A 20730-nucleotide genomic window follows, 5' to 3' on the forward strand; every position below is an offset into this window, starting at 1 on the left:
AGGCCCACTTTTCAACTGTCTTATTCATTTAATTCATCATGTGGCTGAAATACCGATTGTCTCTAGGAAATCCTTCTGTAAAGATAGTAAACCTTTTTTTTTTTTTTTTTGCCATTAAAAAAATCTTACTTTTTATTTTGGTTTTTGACCTGGATGGTTGAATCCGAAGAGAAATGGACTCAAATACTGATCAAATTAGGTTGAGCAAATCAGGACCTAAGCATAGGGTTGTTAAAGGATAAAAGATTAAATGACACCTTCTCCACAAGCTTAAGCTTTTGTGGTAACTGGTTGTTTCACATGGTATTGAGAGCAAAGGCCAAGTTCAAACCTCTCTGATGTCAAAAAAAATAAAAATCCGCATGCGATGGTCAACCCAGAAGTGAGGCCACATGTGCCACGTATAGATGAACCCAAAGAAAGCGGGGCCACATGTGAGGGGGAGTGTTAAAGTATGAAAGATTACACCTTCTCCAACAGCTTAAGCTTTTGCAGACTTAGAGTAACTCGTTGTTTCACAAGAGTGGATCCCACCCACCCCATGCGAATCCACCATGTTAAATGCCCTAACAAAAAATGGTTAAAAGCCCTCCATCTGATAGTGCCATGGTAGGCGCTCTTCATTTTACAACAACTAGCCTTCCAGTCTATAATTGAAGAATTCTACTATAATGGTTTCGTCCTATTTATTATTTATTTATAGGAAAAGAATTCATAAAAGTTAACTTAAGACCTAAGCAACTAATCTAAGTCGTTCATCTAAAACAATTTAAATAAAAAATAAAAGTATAGGCAGAATAACCTTAAAAATATAAATCCCATTACACAAGTAAATCCAAAAACCTGAGATTTTATATGGTGTAAGCCCTTATAGTCCCGTATTTTTCAAAAAGTACCGTTCATGTGATGGGCCACAAGGTAAATAGGCTGTGCCCAAAAAATCATTTCCATAGGATGATGACAACCCTCTCATCTACAGAGGAACTGCATAATTGTCTTTGGGAGTTTTTTTGGTTGGGATCATCCCACGGAAATGATTTTTTGGGCACAACCTATTTAGCTTGTGGCTAGGGCTGCAACTCGGGTAGGGCGGGTCGGGTTTTTTTCCGGAAAACCCACGATTCCCAAACCCTGCCCTACCCATGATAAATCTCGGGTCGAGTCGGGTTGGGTCGGGTTTTTTTAAGTTGACGCATTTTTTTAAGGAAAACTCTTGTTTGGCAAGGCAACTCAACTCATAAAAGTAGAAAAACTCAAGCATGGCAAACTCTTTAGTGCATTAACTAATAACTAGTCCAAAGAGAATAAATTGATGCATTATCAAATGAAAATGATTATACTCATAAGAGATAAACAACAAACTATTTTGTGCATTAACTATTTAGTTGAAACTTGAACCCCTAGAGCTAAAGGGGGGAAACGAACAGAAGATGGAAAGAAAAGTTTTAGAAAAAAAATACATACTATAACTTAAGTAACTCGGGTCGGGTCGGGCCCCTTCAAACCCGGCTCGACCCGAGATTCATGGGGCTTTTGGATCGTAGACCTGGCTCGACCCGAAACCCGAGAAACACGAACCCAACCCAAGCTATTTTCGGGTCGGGTAAAACGCGACTCAAGTTGCAGCCCTACTTGTGGCCCATCACATGGACGGCTTGGATCATCCTATAGTATGTTCCGTACAGTAATTTTTGAAAAATACGGGACTACAATGGCTTACACTGTATAAAAAAAAAGGAACGAACTCCTAGAAACAATTATGCAGTTCCTCTATAGATCGGAGGGTTAGGGATCATCCTATGGAAATGATTTTTTCGACACTTCCTACTTACCTTGTGGCCATCACATGGACGGCTTGGATCATCCTATAGTATGGTCCGTACAATAACTTTTGAAAAATGCGAGACTACAAGGGCTCACACTGGAAAAAAAACTCCCAGAAACAATTATGCAGTTCCTCTATAGATCAGAGGGTTGGGATCATCCTATGGAAATGATTTTTTCGAAACATCCTATTTACCTTGTGGCCCATCACATGGATGGCTTGGATCATCCTATAGTATGGTTCGTACAGTAATTTTTGAAAAATACGGGACTACAAGGGCTTACATTGTAAAAAACAAAACTCCCAGAAACAATAATGCAGTTCCCCTATAGATCGGAGCGTTGGGATCAGCCTATGGAAATGATTTTTTCGACACATCCTATTTACCTTGTGGCCCATCACATGGACGGCTTGGATCATCCTATAGTATGGTCTGTACATTAATTTTTGAAAAATACGGGACTACAAGGGGTTACAATGTAAAAACAAAAAGGGGGAAAATACATTTACACCCGCTCTAGTTTCTGACACATTCAACTCTAACCCTAACTCTGAACTTGCGTTGGGTTTTTTTAATATGACAAAGTGGACTGAAAGCAGAAAATGACTATAATGCCCTCGTCTTCCCCAATTAAAAATTAGGGTTTTCATACTTAAAAATTGAAAATTGGAGTTTGATTCAAACCCTCGTTTGTTTATCAACACAAACCCTCGATGTAGGGGTTTTATTTGTCTTAATTCACATCATTATCATGCTTTGCATATAAACCCTAATATTTTAGGGCTGTTTTGTCTTTGTCGTTGTTTCTTTTTTTTCATGAAATGTGGGGTTTGATGTAGCCATGGAGTGGGGTTTCGTTGTCTGTGCTGGTGTCTTGAAGAAGAGCCACTTGATGCCATTGAGGAGAAGGAACTGTCAACAAGGAATAAACAAACTTGGAAGGAAATGGCGTAACCCTAATCCCTTTGCAAATGGCTTAAAAACAGTAAGGAGGGTATTTCTGTCCTCAAAATAGTAACCCGGGTTAGTTTCAGTCACTCCGTTAGGTTAAACTGACAGACTGTCAATGGAGGGGGTGTACTTAAATGTGTCAGAAAGTTGGTGGAAGGGGGGATGTACTTGTTATATTTAGAAAGTCAGGATTAGAGTTGAATGCGTCAGATACTAGAGGGGGTGTATCTGTATTTCAGTCATTCCGTCAGATAAAAGTGACGGACTGTCAACGGGTGTACTTAAATGTGTCAGAAAGTTGGTGGGGGAGGGGGGGGTGTACTTGTTATATTTTGACAGTCAGGATTAGAGTTGAATGTGTGAGAAACTAGGAGGGGTGTATCTGTATTCCAGTCATTCCGTTAGGTTAAAGTGACGGGCCGTCAACGGATAGGGCGCACTTAAATGTGTCCGAAAGTTGGGGGGTGTACTTGTTACGTTTTGAAAGTCAGGATGAATATGTCAGAAACTAGAGGGAGTGTATCTGTATTTTTCCCAAAAAAAAAAATAAAAAATCCCAAAAACCCTTCCAAAGATGCCAAATAGGGAGAAATGGACAGGTGTATATATAAATTAGATTGGGCGACTGTTGTTCCCACTTCCCATTTCCCACACCAGAAAAAACGAAAACCTTGATAAGCATATTTCCCCCCATTTCGGTTGAGTAGACTGTGTGAGAGAGAGAGAGAGAGAGAGAGAGAGAGAGAGAGAGAGAGAGAGAGAGATGGGGAAACGAAAGACAGGGTTTCTTTCTCCTTGCGATAGCTCCGTTCTCCTTAGCCGTCTTGAATCCTGCAAGAACGTCGACAAATCAAACATCGATGGTGTGGTCGAATACCTACGCTCAAACTTCCCTGAATATCGTCGAATCAATGAGCAACCCTTCGCCAAACTAGTCCACCAAACCCTAGAATACCACCAAAAGAAAATCCTCTCTTCATCCCCCAAATCTATCATCAAAGAAGAAGAAGAAGAAGAAGAAGAAGAAGAAGATGATGGAAACAACACCCGTTCTCGTAAAAAGACAAAAAAGGCCGATCTAGCCGAAGAGAGATTGCTCCGAACGGAGTCCGACTACATCCGCAGGAAAAACAAGCAACAACGTTCTTCGGATTCTTCCTCGGAAGAAGATAAAGAAGAACCCATTTCTACTTCCGAAGACCTGATTTTCGAAGACCCAATCTTCGATGACCCGTTAATCGAAGTGGATTCGGATTCTGATTTGATGAAATCCATGATTCGATCCAATGACAGTGCTTCCAATTCAAAAACTGAGGTTTCTAATTCAGAAGTGAAATCCGTTAATGAGGGGAAGATAATTCAAAGAAGCTCGAATTTGGAAATGGAGGTGCATGATAATTCAAAGAAGCTTGAATTGAAGGATAATACTATTAGGGGCACCAAATCCCTGAACTCCGCCCAGAATAGTTTATCTAATACATTGATTCACTCTCCTGTAAATGCCCAGACCCTACAAATGTCCATGTCCCAAAACCCACAATCCCAAATTCAACAGCCACATTTGCACTCCCAAATTCAAAAACCACCGCATTACCAGCAAAACCCACAATCCCAAATTCAACAACCACATTTACAATCCCAAATTCAAAAACCACAGCATTACCAACAAAACCCACAATCCCAAATTCAACAACCACATTCACAATCCCAAATTCAAAAACCACAGCATTACCAGCAAAACCCACAATCCCAAATTCAACAACCGCATTTGTACTCACAGACCCAGAGAGGATATTTGACAGGAGCAATGCCTCCTAGATCACAACAGTTGTACCAAACATCACTTCAGCAAAATTCACAATCCCAAATTCAACAACCACATCAGAATTTGCATACCCAGAGATCATCTGTATTGCTTCCTACCAATCCTCTGTCTTGCCCAATTGCAATTTCGCAGAATTCAAACCTACAAATGGGTAATCAGATAATCAACACGCCTCAGCATCAGTTGTTACAGCAAAAGCTTCAGTTATTACAGCAACAACGGCAGCAGCAGCAGCAACAGATTGGTCTTGGGGCTGCCACGGGCATGGGAAACATGGGAAACATGGGAAACAACATGGTTAGGCTTGGTGGCACGAGCAATGTGGGTATGGGGGGAATGCGGGGAATGGGACCCAGCATAGCGGTACCCATGGGGCCTGTGTCTGGTGTTGGAAATGTGAAGAATCTGAGTGGTGGTAGTGTTGAAGCGTTAGGGCAAGGGAATAGGGTGGATTCAAAGAGTCCTTCTAGTGTGGAATTGAAGGGCGGCGGGGATGGGGATCATGTGGTGAAGGGAAAGGACGGGCCGAGGTTTACAGATTTGGGAGGGATGAAGGGGGTTTTGGATGAGTTGATGATGGAGGTGATCTTTCCGCTCTTTCATCCGCAGTTGCCGCGGTTGTTGGGGGTGCGACCAATGGCCGGAATCCTCTTTCACGGGCCTCCGGGGTGTGGGAAGACTAAGCTTGCTCATGCCATTGCGAACGAGACCGGAGTTCCCTTTTACAAGCTTTCGGCGGCTGAAGTGGTCTCTTGTATCGTAGGTATCTTCTTCTTTTTATTTGATGTTTACTTGTGTTTTGGTTCTATTTAATTTTTATTTAATTTTGAATGCTCGGTGGCAAGTTTATGTTTTTAGGTAGAAGGTTGTTGAATAGATCAATGTAGTTAATTTCAAGTGGCTTAAGTGGTTGTTTGTCCTGTAGTTTTTTTGTTTGGGTTAGTTATTAGGAATCGGTATTATGTATGGAACTTGTTTGGGAGTTTGTGTTTGGAAGTTTGTGTGGGAACATATAGTTGAAGGGTGGTGTGATCGGAATGGAAAAGTTCCACACTTCCACTAGCCTCGAAGCCACGGTGGATGGCAATACCGTGTTGAACTACTTTGTCGAACGAGGTAAGACATTAGACGAATCATTGAAATCTCATTTCCAGTGCAAGGGCACAGAGGAAAGTGGAGACGGGGAAACGTTCAAGGTGGTGTCTCGGCAGTTGATTAGCTAAAGTTTTCCAACGGTTGTGAACCTGTACAAGTGATTCTTCGTGTCTTTGTTTCATGTTGGTGAGATCGTTGAGCGATATTTTCGTGTCCAAGTTATATGAGAAATGTTTGATAAATGCACGAGAGAGTTGTAAATTAGGTAATATATTTGCTCGAGATTTGTGACAACCAGGTGAAGGCTAAGCTAGTGATGCTTTGGGGAAAAAGTTGCATTAAGAGAGGGCTTCATTCATTTTGTTGGATATTGACACATTTAAAGACGAAATATTTTATATGAGTATGAGGGTTTCCTGTCCCGTTATAAAGTGTGAATTGACGAATGATGAAGTTGGGGGGAAATAGAACAGAGGATATGTAGTTGGGGTATGGGAGCAAACATAGGTCTTGTAGTAGTGTGATTGAATGATTGTCATGAATCTTGACTAGCTAGGTGTTCAGCTAATATGTCCTGTGTGGTTTGTTTAAGGTGGTCATGTGGAGGGGTTTGAATAAGGGTTGAGTTTATTGTTTGAGTTCGAGGTAAGTTTTGAGGAGAATGGGTTGTTGGGGTGATGTTTGTAGAGGTAAGTGGGTACGGATGTACTTGAGGGGGATATGGTTTGATTGAGTTGGTTCATGGGTAGTGGGTTTAATTTGGTTGTGGAGTTCAAACGTTTTCAGCTGCAAGAGCAGACGTTGGTTTAATGCCCGCAATAGCCTCCTCCAATGCGTGTTCAAGTGTTGGAGGGGGCTTGTTAATGTTAACTGTTGGTGTGTTTTGTGTTTTATCGTGGACTGTAGGCATTTCATTGGGAATTTCAGGCATAATGAATTGGTTAGACATAGTAATTTCGTTTATGCTTTTGTATTTAGGTTTAGTTTTGACAAGGTTGGCCTTGGGCACACATGGATCGAAGAATCTCTATGTGTAGTTGATTACTTTAAGTATTAAGTGTATGGTTTTTAAGGACCAGGCGAAGTGGTCCCACCAGACGTGCCAAATGGAAACAAGTAAAGATTTAAACTTCTGAATATTCGAAAGTTCAAATTTGAGTCTAGCAGTGGGTAGGAGGATTTCAAAATTTTAAATTTAGTTATCGAAAGTAGATGATAAATAACCTTAGATTAACAAGTTCAAACATAGGTGTCAACTTATGCTGTGCACTGTGGATTTAATAAGGAGGTGTTTTCATTTTCTCCTCATACCATCTCACAGCCTTCAACTAAGACCTTCCCTGTGGATTTAAATCTCGTGTATGAATTCAAGTTTAAAATTCTAATGTAGAGCTTCAAGTTGATGCAAGAGGGGTTTTAGGATCGCAGTTCAGATATTAGTTCTTTAAGGGAATCTTGTAAGTATAATCTAGCCATCAAAGGTGAGTATATACGGATATAATATGAGTTTGGGGTATTAAAGTGTCACTTGATTAGATTCAAAGGAGTAGGAGATGAGGGAAATATGGTTCCAACAGTTGGCTGTTTAGGAGTTTGTTAGAATACCACACTATAAGGTATGGTTCTAAGTTCTAACTGATTTATACGATGAATCTGCTCTCAATCAAATCTGTTTTAAGCTAATAAATATAAGTAATACAGAAAATTCAAGCACAAGTGGAAGTTATCTGAAATTAAAGCAAGTTATACAAGTATATGTGATTAAAGTGAGTTCCCTTACAAGTCAGTTACTGATGACAATGGCTTGAACATATGTGATCATTGGTGCCGGGCTATTTCTCGGCTAAAGTCCCAAGAGGCACAAAAAAGACCTCAGCCAGTCCCTAAGCTAAAGTCCCATGAGGCACAAAAAAGACCTAAGCCAGTCCCTAGGCTAAAGTCTCATGAGGCACAAAAAAGACCTGAGCATGTCCTTAGGCTAAAGTCCCACGAGCCACAAAAAGAAGGGTTCCCCTGGAGTTCCCAAACTCTAGGTGGCCTTAACCCTTTGTTTTTAGCACATGTCCCTCTCTTAGGATCATCTTGCAGACCTTTTGAACCCTTAGAGCACTTGGAGGAAGGACCCACTTGAGCACTAGATTGGATTTCGACCTAAAAATCGATGACTCTTTGCATTTCCGTTTTTAAGGGGGAAGACTCACTTTGATAACTCGATCGAATTTAAAGGGTTACCACTAAGCCCGAAAATGAGATTGCACTCTTTCCATTTGTGATTTTCTCCAAAAATCTCTAAAAATCGAATTTGTCCCCTCAAAATCCTTCCACGAATGGAAAGAGTGCAATCTCATTTTAGGGCTTAGTGGCATCCCTTTGTAAATTTGAATATGTTTGGGGGCTTTTCATTTGCATTTTTTTGGGAAGGAGAGGGGGGGGGGAAGCTCACTTTGATAACTCGATCGGATTTAAAGGGATGCCACTAAGCCCTAAAATGAGATTGCACTCTTTCCATGTGTTTTTCTCCAAAAATCTCTAAAAATTGATTTTGTCCGCTCAAAATCCTTCCACAAATGGAAAGAGTGCAATCTCGTTTTAGGGCTTAGTGGCGTCCCTTTGTAAATTTGAATATGTTTGGGGGCGTTTACACAAATAATTAGAGCATGGTAGAAACTGCAAATAAGTTAAGAAATGTCATTAAAAAAAGTAAACAGGCTAAGAAATGAGCATATTTTTACAACATTTTAAAATGGGCAAAAATGACAAAATAGCTTTAAAAAAGCATGTTTACAGGAATGTGGTTAGTGAATCGTGTTCTTTCATCAATAAAGTGCAAGAAATTAGCATTTGTTTTGACTGTAGCGAGTAATTTTACCTTTAAATAGGTGGATCTAAGTTGAAACTTTCATTAGTGGTGATTTGAAGATAGGGGCCATCAAGAGAATTCCCCTAATTGAGTAATTCTTTTAAGTTTCTCAAGTAAACCTTCACCCAATGCTTAGGTTCTTGGAATTTTTTCCACCAAATTTATCTTTTATTTAAATTACAATGAGAAAGATCTTTTTTTGTTTTAAATGATACAATGAGAAAGATCGATAGGAACCAGTATTTTCTTGTACTGCATTCCCTTTTCATTTTTGGTATTGTTTGCACAACTCTTCAATGGCCTGAATTTTGGTATGATACCTATTTCAGGGGCATCCGAAAAGAATATACGTGACATTTTCTCAAAAGCATACAGGACTGCTCCCTCAATTGTATTCATTGATGAGATAGATGCCATTGCTTCGAAGAGAGAAAACTTACAGAGAGATTTTGATCGGCGGATTGTGACGCAACTGATGACTTGCATGGACGAATCACACCAAACTCTTGGGTCAGTTGATGAAAATTTGGATTCAGAAACAACTGAAAGGAGATCCCGCTACATTCTTGTAATTGGTGCTACAAACAGACCCGATGCTGTAGATGCTGCCCTAAGGAGGCCTGGACGATTTGACAGAGAGATTGTTTTGGGTGTCCCAGATGAAAATGCAAGGGTGGAGATACTATCCGTTCTCACGCGTAACCTTAAACTAGAGGGCACATTTGATCTTGGGAAAATAGCTAGGACTACGCCTGGATTTGTTGGAGCTGATTTGGCAGCTCTCGCAAATAAGGCAGGTAATCTTGCAATGAAGAGAATTATTGATAGCAGGAAGAATAAGCTCTCAAGGGAAACAAACGAGGTTGAGAGCAATGATGAATGGTGGAGGCACCCTTGGGAACCAGCAGAGATGGAGAGGCTTAGTATCACCATGGCCGACTTTGAGGTAAACCTTAAAGAATGTAGCCATCTACACTTGCTAGCGTGTTTCTATGATCATATTTTTCTGCAATTCTGATTTGATTAGTGAGCTTCTTATTCCCTGTCTAATAATTTGGGCACAATTTCATCTCTGGTTGATGCTTTTGCTCGTATGTCCTTAGAAATGTAGAGATTCATTTTCTGTAATATTTGGAGCAGCAATGCATTGACTTCCTCTTTATGTTAAATCTTCAGTTTAAGTATTGAACACCGAAAGCAACCTTTAACATCTTCCAACTTCTTTAGTTTTACACTATGACCTGTGGACACGGATTTGCGTGTCTGAGCGTCGACGCGGATAAGAGGTGTCTGACATGACAACCCCTAAAACCTAAAATAAGGGGTAGATTTATCAGCTCCCTAAAATAAATATGGTATTTATTTAACAAACTAGATATCTTATGACTAAGTAAATATAAGTCTCTTGCCACTAAAAAAAAAGTAATTATACGTGAAGGAAACATAAGATAATCAAATAACAGTGCAGTCATGAATCTAATCTACTTATCTTGAGTCCCCAATATGCATCGAGAAGAAGAGACTGATATGATACAATGAATATAATATTGGAAGAGTATTTGTATAGCGTTTTAGGTTTAAGAGAGGGTGGACAACAACAAATATTAGTTACAGAAGAGTTGAAGAACAGTTAATAATAAATAAGTGTTAATGATAAAAGAGGAAGGCAACACGATATTCAATAATAAATTGTATTTCACGTGACATGGTACAATAACGTCTCGACACGCCCACTTTAAGCCTGACACTTCTGACAGTTCTAGCTGTACGTTTACATGTGTCGATATGTGTCGACACATGTGTCTACTGAAAATTCAAAGTGTCGGCTAAATCATAGGTTTGCATGTACTTTACTATCTTTCCATTGAATTGATGTTAATTATTTACTTTTTAAGAAACCAGCAAAACAAACAACGTATTACATTCTTATGGATACGCCAATGGCATTCCAGTAACATTCGAGATCACAAAGCAAGGACTTAAAATGCTAAAAATCACAAAATTTTCTCTAAACTAAGCAATGACTGAAAGTGAAATTATATGTAAAAAGGCCCCTAATTGCTTTCCCTTCGGTTTCAAATGTACGAAAAAAAAAAATTAAAAAATCTCGAACTTTTTTCATGCACAAGTTGGGGTCACACAGTCTGTGTCAAACATCGATCTAGTGGCTGTTGGCTCTCCATATCCTCCATCTGATGGTGATGTTGAAATCAATTTTCCGTTAGGCATTTTCCGTTCTTTGCTGTTCTGATTTTCATGCCTTTGATCAGCATGTGGTTTTGATCAAAAGATGTGTATACAAATGGTGTCATGCAACTATTTTTCGACGTTATGGGTACCTTACTTGCATTCCCATAAAATAATCAGTGGTGTTCTTCACCAAAGACCTTATTCTTTTTCTTCCTCCAGCAGACAAGTAACATCTATCTCCCGATCTCCGCATGCTCTACGAACTCTTTGAGTGTGCAGTGAAAACCACTTTTCACTTCCACACTCCCCATCTCCAAGTTTAGAAACTCCTTCGCCTTCAGCAGCCATGCCCAAGGTTTGTCACTGTTCCTGTTATGCCACCGGCATCCAAAATTGCTGCCTTCTTACATTCTTGAGCTCACCGCTTAAACGGCCGTAACCCCTTGGAGACAATAGTGGTCTCCTGTTACACGGGGAGAATTGTCAACAAAATCATCTGAATTCAGGCTAGTGATGCTCCCACACTCTCTGGCTGCACATACAGCACACACTACTTCAGAATGAATTATCTCTTGAATGACAAAGTGCAAAAATGTGCTCTTGCCATCAGTTCCTTTGACACCTTTCAACTTCAAAAGTGTGTCAAGCTTGAATGCCTGTTCACCTCTGCAGAAGGTACCATCATTCATGCTGTTGCCAGTCTTGAGATCAGCTTGTAAGAGTTTCAAGAATAGCTGGCTACTTCTGAGTTCCTTGCTTTCAAATTAATCTCAGTAAAGTATGAAGCCACATCCTCTTGAAGGAAAATATCTGAATTTTCGAAAGCTTCCTTGACCTTCATCAAATCTAGCCTGCAATAAATCCACTTTCTCTTGATCTTCATCAAAGCTGGGCCCATTGGGATTGCCAATGCTACGGAGGCCGAAGTGCAAGCGGCTCATCAGGGATTGAAGTTGTTGTTAGCCAGAGACATCATGGAAAATGCAATAATAGAAGGACACTCTATGAACGTGGTGAAAAATGCAATAATCTAGGCTGAAGTGCAAGCGGTTCAATCCTCTTTTTGATGGAAATGTTCGATTAGATGGCTTGTTTCTCTTGGTCTTTCTTTCATATTCGCCGCTCTGCGAACCAAGTGGCCGATCGTCTTGCGAGAGAGGGAGTTTCAAAAGATGTGCTAGTTCTTTATGTTTCCCTCCCCCCCCTAATTCAGTATTTTAGCTTATGTGATTTCTTTTCCTTTTTAGTTTCTTCCTTTGTACTTTGACCATCTAAGTCATTTGTCAATAAATTGGCTACCATTTAAAAAAAAATAAAAATAAATCCACCATTGCTCCTCCGTGACTTCATCTATCTCTAGAGGAGAGGATCAGAGAATCTCCCAAGTCTGATAACAATCTCCCCATTTTATGCCTTCCCGCTGAACCCCTCATCAACTGAGCACAAAATCAAATTGCGAAAACAAAAACGACACCGGTTCTCTACGCGTCCATCGATTCTTCAATGTTGTTAATTTTTTGACTTAATGATTGATGGTTTTTCCATTTAAAAAAATTGATGTTTTATTAATACATTTGTCCACTCATAGCTGTTTTATTTTCACAACTTCATTATAGGTTGCAATGTAGTTAATATGAAGTAGATTCATTATTCAGTATGTTATAGCTTTTATCCCTCAATTAAATTAATATTTTTTCTAGCATGGAATTCTATTTTGGACTTGAACCCATCATTGGTATGCTTAATATTCATTTTCCCCTTGGAAAAAGGGGATCGGGAATTCTTAGCAATTTATTTTGTCAATTGGTTTACTTAGTTTGACAACGCCTACCGGTTTCATGCTTGTGCTTCTGCAGGCAGCAGCTAAGATGGTTCAACCTTCCTCTACAAGAGAAGGATTTTCGGCAATTCCTAACGTTAAATGGGAAGATGTTGGGGGGCTTAATTTTTTGAGGAAGGAATTTGATCGTTACATTGTCAGGCGTGTAAAACACCCTGAGGTTTATGAGGTACTTCTTTCCTTTTATTCATGTACATCAGCAACATGAGGACATTTAGTGTAATATACAAGACTAGGAAAAAAAATCTGGCCCTCACTTTTTACGTTTTTCTTCCAGCTATTTCGGCTTGTCTGTCCTTCTTATTTTTTGAATGGAATATCATTTTGAGCATATGAATGGAATAAAAATAACGTTCGAAAACTAAAACTAAGCCCATTTTTGGATTGCAGAAATTTTCTAAAAAAGATTGGAAAGTAAAAATATTTCTGAACTTTCTTATTTTTTTAACAACAAAAAGATAACTTGAACCAACCCTATTCAAATTTTATTTAGAAAGACCTTTAATTTATGACGATATCCCAAACAGGGCCTAAGTGATATTCTATGATCTAGGAGTTGGAGTTTGTTACCTAGCATCTATGTTAAATTTAAAGGCTTTATGAATGCACGATCTGCCAGTCGCCTGTGGGGAAGAGAGAGAGGGGGGGGGGGGGGGGGGGGGGGGGATAACTGTATTACACTCAAACTAGCTTCTGATGTAGACCTTAAACTACGTTGGTTTAAAGAAGATGTTAAAGTATAAAAGATAAATAACGCCCTTCTCCAACAGCTTAAGCTTTTGGAGAAGTTGGTAAGTTAACATGGTATCAGAGCCAAAGGTCTCGAGTTCAAACCTCCCGGATGACAAAAATCTACATGCGATGGTTGGCCCAAAGAGGGACCACATGTGCCACGTGTTTGCCAAGTGGGCCACACGTGCGGGGGAGTGTTAAAGTATAAAAGACAAAAAATGCCTTTCTCCAACAGCTTAAGCTTTTGGAGAAGTTGGTAAGTTAACAGAAGACAAGGAATGTGGTGGTTGGGTTTGCTAAGGAAGCATCTGACATATTTCGTTTAGTGTCATCTGCTGTCTTTTTTTGGGTTTGTCTTATTGCCTATGTCCTTTGTTAATTTTTTGTGCTTTGTAATTGCGGAGTTTGTTCTCATTGCCATTAGATTTACATTAGCACTTAGCCATTTTTTCTAAGGGGTTTGGTGCTATGTTGATTACCCTATTGTTTAGAGATGCAGCTATTGTAGCATCTAAGTGCTCATCCTCCGTGAGAATGATTTAGTCTCAAATGGAACCCCTTCATGATTTAAAAATCCTCTTAAACTCCCCTTCTACTCCTTTTATGCATGGTTGAGATGTATTTTGGTCAGAATTATGAGTATATTCTTTTGTTTTAGGAATTTGGAGTGGATCTAGAGTCTGGTTTTTTGCTTTATGGACCTCCAGGCTGTGGTAAAACACTGATTGCCAAGGCTGTAGCCAATGAGGCAGGTGCCAATTTCATACACATCAAGGTATGACCTGTAACTCTTTCCTTCTTCCTGCTTATTAGTTGTGTTGTGTCCCACTCTTTTCCATTTCCCTTTTTGTTTTCTTACATTTTTCAGTTGAATACATATATTGATTCTCTTGTGAGTTTAGGGTCCCGAACTTCTGAACAAGTATGTTGGAGAAAGCGAGTTGGCAGTGCGAACAATTTTTAGACGTGCCTGTACATGTTCTCCATGCATACTTTTCTTTGATGAGGTACATGAGCTATACCCTCTAAGTTTTGATTGTTGGGTCTTAATATGATAAATGGACTTGTTTATCACCACAATACAAGTAAAAGTTACCAATGCATCTGTCACATATTTACATAACTTGCATCTTTGTATCTGGAGATATCTCTATCAAATATAGGTGGGCACGCCGGGGGGGGGGGGGGGGGGGGGGGGGGGGGGGGGGGAGAGCTGGTTCCCTATGAATTGAGCTCCTTAATCCTAGTCACTCCATAATCTATAAATGCATGCTCACTTCGAAGTAGCATCAACGAGCTCCTTAATCCTGGTTCACTACATGCACGTTCAAATGCATGTACATGCATCCACACCAACAGTAGCATCAATGAATCCTACCCATGCAAACAAACAAACATATAGTTTGAAAAAAAAAATTCCAACTTCGTTTTTATAGTTCTTGGAATATTTCTTGGAACATATTACTATTACGACCCACCAAACAAAAAATAGTTGTCTTAAGGCAAATGCTAGTGTCACATGCCCCTGTGATAGGTGGCACCCATGGTGCTTCCTGACACCCTTGCATGTCAGGCAGGGTCTCATCGTTTGTGTGGCCAAGGAATGCAGTCCTTGCAGTTTTCTGTTTTTAAAAATATCATTTAAAAAAAGAATTAAAAATATCATTGGTTGCTATCACCCACTGAAAACAAAGTAGCTTCAGTCAACAATCAGCTCAACTCAACTCAACTAAGCCTGGTCCCAAACTAGTTGGGGTCGGCTTCTGTCAACAATCAGCATTTCTACAAAATAAATGATGACTGTTTAATACTAATGATAGATTGGACTTTCAGACTAGTGCTTAGAGAACTTTTGGAACACATGCCATATCATTTCTTATTTAAAGGACCAGAAAAAAGAAGAAGATACTTTTGTTACTTTTCTACAATCATTGGTAGAGTTGTTTGAGGGCAGGCTTGGGGTGGCTTAATAATTTGGCACCCAAGCAGTGACCCTTGTTAAATATATTACTGTTACATGTGGCATGTGTTGCTTCTTCATATTGTAGGTGGATGCTTTAACAACAGTGCGCGGAAACGCTGGGAGTTGGGTCACTGAACGTCTTTTAAACCAGGTTACATAGCTAACTAGTCTGTTTTCCAGTCCATATGGTTCTTCTACCCCCCCTCCTCCTTCTCCTATGTTAAGGATTCGAATCTGCATGGGTATTTTGTGGCTCAAGTCTAATATTGAACCACTGCCTATTATTGCAGCTGCTCATAGAGCTTGATGGTGCTGATCACCGGAGGGGCGTTTTCGTCATTGGTGCCACAAACAGGTATTACCAAAATTTCACTCCTCAGTTGCTCTGATAGGGTACTAATTCGGATCCTTGGTATCTCCTGACAGATTCGAGGTGATGGATCCTGCTGTCCTACGCCCAGGAAGATTTGGGAAACGCCTATATGTTCCTCTACCCAGTGCCGAGCAACGTGGATTAATTTTGAAGGCTCTTGCTCGAAAGAAGCCTCTTGCAGGAGATGTAAATTTGGAAGCCATTGCCCAGAGCCAGGCTTGTGAGAATCGAAGTGGGGCAGATCTCGCTGCAGTGGTATGATTTTCAAATTTTCATTCTTAAACAGATTCCCCTAGTTATTATACACTTGGACCTGTTTATTATACTTTTTGCAATTTCAGGGCCATACTTATTTTCTTTCTGCACTTTTCATCTTTTGTCCAGATGAATGAAGCCGCCATGGCTGCCCTGGAAGAGAAACAAATCGCTGAAAGTGAGGGTAGTTCAAGTTCAAGTTCGACTTCATGGGTTATCAAGACATCACATTTCGAGCAAGGATTAGAAAAAATACCCCCTTCTGTCTCAGATGAGGTATGCGAATATAGTGGAAGTTGCATTAAAAAGAGCAGTGTATCTTAAATCGACCCCTTTTAACGGAAAACGTCAGGGGTGTGTGAATAAAGTTTTCATCTGCCCTTAAACACTGTACAAGTGTACAACTCACACACCCTAACGTTTTCCGTTAAAAGGGGTCGATTTAAGATATATGGGGGTCGATTTATCACTCCCCCAAAAAAAGCCCTGAAATCATCTTGCTTACAAATGTACACCCACTCTGTCATTTTAAGTAGCTAGTCATGTTTTAATTTGTCAGTTATTTTGATAATTCCCAATCAGCATTAGTTGCCCAAGAGGATGGCCCTAACTTTCTTTTTCCTCATCTGTGGAAGCAGCAAAGAAGATACTATGACCGTATGTCGCTTAGATTCAAAACAGCGTGAGAAGAGAAACCAAAGCATCTGACATTTCTTGGCCTGCCAAGTCCAATTTTGTACAAGGTGGAAGAACATCCTAAACTGTTCATATGGCAACAGCATCTTAGGACAGATTTACAATAGGGTATACCATAATCGGGTATCAGTAATAGAGGCACTGCATTGGGTGCTGAAAGGTGACTTATTGTTCAACAGTTTTCTTTTTCAGTTTACATTTACATCTATGAAATGGCTATTACACCATGCTTCTGCTATGGTAAAAATAAGCTGAGTGGACAATGACTTTGTTACTGTATTATGTTTGCCTTCTCATTTCATTTTGGGAATCACTTCCAAAACGGGATTTTGTTTGGAAAATAAAGATGAAAGTGGAATCGACCAATGATTTCGTTATTTTCACAGTGATTTTTGCATTTCGTGGGGATGCGAGGTCACTTCTTCTCTTCTTGCGCGCATGTGTCACAATATAGGCTTTCATCTTTCTTTCTTTTTTTCCTTTTTTTTAAAAAAATTAAGGGGCCGTTTGGATACGAAGATTTTAGAATCCAGGTTTTTAGTTTGAAAACAATGTCAAAGAGGGTTCATGATCTGGCTGCTGCTTGCTGTGTCCTGGCAGCGTTTCTTGGATTAAGGATTCTAAAATCTGCGTATCCAAATGCCCCTAGGATTTCATCTTCTTTTTTTCCCAACGGAATATGGTTTTGCTAGCAGCCCTCTTTCATTTTCATACACAGATTCTTGTCTTTTGTGTATTGATTAATTCTACGTACGTCCTTTAAAAAGAAAGGAAAATCTACAGACGAACAGTACTGCAGCTGAAAAATAGGAGGAAATCATCACCTTGTCCTTGTTTTCCAACTTTCACGAAATGGTAAACAGTAATAAACGAGTAGATGTTGAGGCAGGGTAGCTTTCAGAAAAAACTCAGGCTTATTTTTAATGCAGAGGTCTACTAATGAACTGGCAGATAACTGGCTAAAGAATTCTAAGAGAGAGGTAAGGGCCGGTTTGGATAACTCGTGCATTTGTATTTTGATTCGGATTTGAGTTTTGGATACAAAACACATCAATCATCTTCATGATCATGTTTTAAGGGAGGGATGTCTCGCTGCTGCCGGAGCAACGTTGAGGAGCAGTGACGGTGACGGAAGTTGCCACAAATATTGATTTCGAAATAATGTCTCGCAGAAAAGATTTGAAAATCTGAATTTTTTGCACTGTTGTAGCTGATAGACTTAAATCTAAATCTAAGTCTTGCTGGTATCCAAACGTGGCCTAACGCTTTGCTACAAACATTGCTGGAGAAAAGGTTTGAAAGGGCGACAGGAGTCTTTAGTTACTCCAAAACATTATCCCTGTTTGGATTGCAAGAAAAACATTTCGGATGTAAAAAAATTTCTTGGAAACGATAAGATAAGATGATTAATCCGGAGGGATATTTTCCTCAATTGAATGTCACTCTTACTAATCTGTGAATAAGGGTGGTTCAAGCTATAGGTTTTTTGTGTAAAAAGTACAAAATTTAAGAATTTTTTTCTTTTCTGAACTTCTCCAAAGAATTCCTGCAATCCGAACAGGGCAGTTCATAGCTGTACTCACGTGTAGTCAAATTGTTGAAAATGGGAACAAGAATCTGAACATCATCTGAACTATGCCAGACAAATTAATGAATGATTTGTCTTGGTATAATCCCATCCCCTTATCAAATGAATGATGTAGAGTCTATAGATAGGATCTTTTTGTGTTTTGCTTACTGGTATTGTATCAATTTGTATCTGATGTGTTATCTTTGGGACCTCTTTCTCCCTCTATCTCAGGATAACAAACTTTATTGAATAGAGTAAAGAGTGTTCCAACGCACATTTTTAGCCGGGCGCTTATATTCTCCCTCCCCCCCCCCAATCCGGGGCTGGCTAACGTTTTCCCACCATTTGACCGGTCTCTCTCTCTCTCTCTCTCCACACACAACAGCAACAGTTGGTGGGCCTAACAAAAACCGTTGGTGGAATGGTGGGCCCATCTTTGAACAACGTAGGCCCCGCCCATACCACACCATAGGATAATCCAAACCGTCCATTTGATGGGCCATAAACGTAAATAGGTTGCGTCCCAAAATATTATTTCCATAGGCGGATCCTAGCCCTCCGATCTAAATAGAAACTACATCTTATGCAACCTCTATAGATTGTAGGGTTGTGATCATCCTACGGAAATGATTTTTGGGGCACAACCTATTTACATTGTGGCCCATCAAATGGACGGCTCAGATCATCCTATGGTCTGGACGGTACACTTCATTTTCAAAAATATAGGTGTGGCCTAAATTGGTACGAACCACACCATAGGATGATCCAAACCGTGGACGGCTTGGATCATCCTATGTTGTGGACGGTACTCTTCAATTTGAAAAATATCGGTGGGGCCTACGATTGGGCCTTAATGTTAGTGTACGACCAACTCCATAGTCTTATCCAAACCATGGACGGCTTGGATCATCCTATGTTGTGGACGGGCCTTAATGTTACTGTACGACCACAGGATGATCCAAACCATTTATTTGATGGGCCAACCCTTTTGGGGGCACAACCCATTTATGTTATGGCCCATCAAATGGACGGCTCGGATCATCCTATGGTCTGGACGGTACACTTCATTTTCAAAAATATGGGTGGGGCCTAAATTGGGCCTTAATGTTACTATACGAACCACACCATATGATGATCCAAACCATGGATGAATTGGATCATCCTATGTTGTGGACGAGCCTTAATGTTACTTTACGACCAACTCCATAGAATGATCCAAACCATTCATTTGATGGGCCACAATGTAAATAGGTTGTGCCCCAAAAATCATTTCCATAGGATGATCACAACCCTACAATCTATAGAGGTTGCATAAGATGTAGTTTCTATTTAGATCGGATGGCTAGGATCAACCTATGGAAATGATATTTTAGGACGCAACCTATTTACGTTTATGGCCCATCAAATGGACGGTTTTGGATTATCCTATGGTGTGGTATGGGCGGGGCCTACGTTGTTCAAAGATGGGCCCACCATTCCACCAACGGTTTCTGTTGGGCCCACCAACTGTTCCTGTTGTGTGTGTGTGGAGAGAATAGACCTGGCAAAAAGTGACCCGGACCCGCGGGTCCACCCGGCCCGCCTGTAAATTCCGGGTCCGGGTCACCAATCTGTGACCCATTTAAAATTGACCCGCGGGTCCACCCGGCCCGTCAAAACTGGGCCGGGCCGGGTGGACCGCGGGTGCCCGTAGAGAATTACAAAAGTTTTATTTTGGCTTTTTTTTCCGTAATTGTCATATTTTTCTAATTTTCTTTGTAGTGTTTTTGGTAATTGTCATATTTTAAAACATTCTTTTGTATTTTATTTGGTAATTTTTCTACTTTGCTTCCTTTTTCAGCAATTTTTCATTTAAAACTTAGTAACCCTATTGTTAGGCCTAAAATCGGTAACAGATACGGCAATAACGTAAGAGCTGAACTGGAGGATCCGAGGAGCCGAAGTGAAGGAGCTAAGTCCTGCGGAACCGGAGTGAATGAACTGAGTCCTACACAAGAGCAAATGAGGTCAGAAGACCAACCCGGAGTCGTTACTCCGGACAGGCCCTTCGACACTCAAGTCAGTATGAGCAGGAGTGCAGAGCTTGTTTTTTAAGAGTGGTGGGTGAGAAGTTATTACCCTCGATTCTGAGCCCTGGAAGGCCTTTTATAGAGGGAAACCTGGGGTGGTTGGATTACCTACCCCAGGACAGGTGTCGACCTGTTATAGGTTTAAATTTACCTACTATTCAGGAAATTACCAGATTGCCCTTGTGCAACAGTTGGGCCTGTGGTGGGCCATCTCGGGGCCACGTGTCGACAGCTAACTGGCTGCTGTTTTTTATACCCCATCACCTATGATTATTATAAATTGCTATTATTTATTATTTTATTGCTAGCCACCTTTGGGGCAACTCGTACTTCTGTCGGATCTTTGCAGCAAAGGATGTGGACAAGCCGAAAAGTAGACTCGGGGAAGGTGGCTAGCGAACCCCTATTAAAAAAAAAATCTTAAAAATAATATGTCATAAATCAGGGCGACCCGCAGGTTGGCCCGGCCCGTACGGTCCGGGTCC

At 40.3% G+C, this 20730-nt stretch overlaps 1 protein-coding gene across 1 annotated transcript; it reads left to right on the forward strand.

Annotated features, from left to right (window-relative positions):
• Positions 1-3407: 3407 nt before the first annotated feature.
• On the forward strand, positions 3408-16972 carry LOC143890407 (cell division control protein 48 homolog C-like). Its single transcript, XM_077395066.1, has 10 exons — positions 3408-5365; positions 8887-9503; positions 12604-12756; positions 13978-14094; positions 14222-14326; positions 15368-15433; positions 15573-15637; positions 15709-15910; positions 16040-16186; positions 16549-16972. Exons 1-10 carry the CDS (start codon positions 3541-3543, stop codon positions 16594-16596), a joined length of 3345 nt encoding a protein of 1114 aa, XP_077251181.1. The 5' UTR covers positions 3408-3540; the 3' UTR covers positions 16597-16972.
• The last annotated feature ends 3758 nt before the right edge of the window (positions 16973-20730 follow it).

The sequence above is a fragment of the Tasmannia lanceolata genome, unplaced genomic scaffold (genome assembly GCF_043159265.1).
Source record: "Tasmannia lanceolata isolate RefF3 unplaced genomic scaffold, GAP_Taslan_0.1 ptg000013l, whole genome shotgun sequence".
Lineage (NCBI taxonomy): Eukaryota > Viridiplantae > Streptophyta > Magnoliopsida > Canellales > Winteraceae > Tasmannia > Tasmannia lanceolata.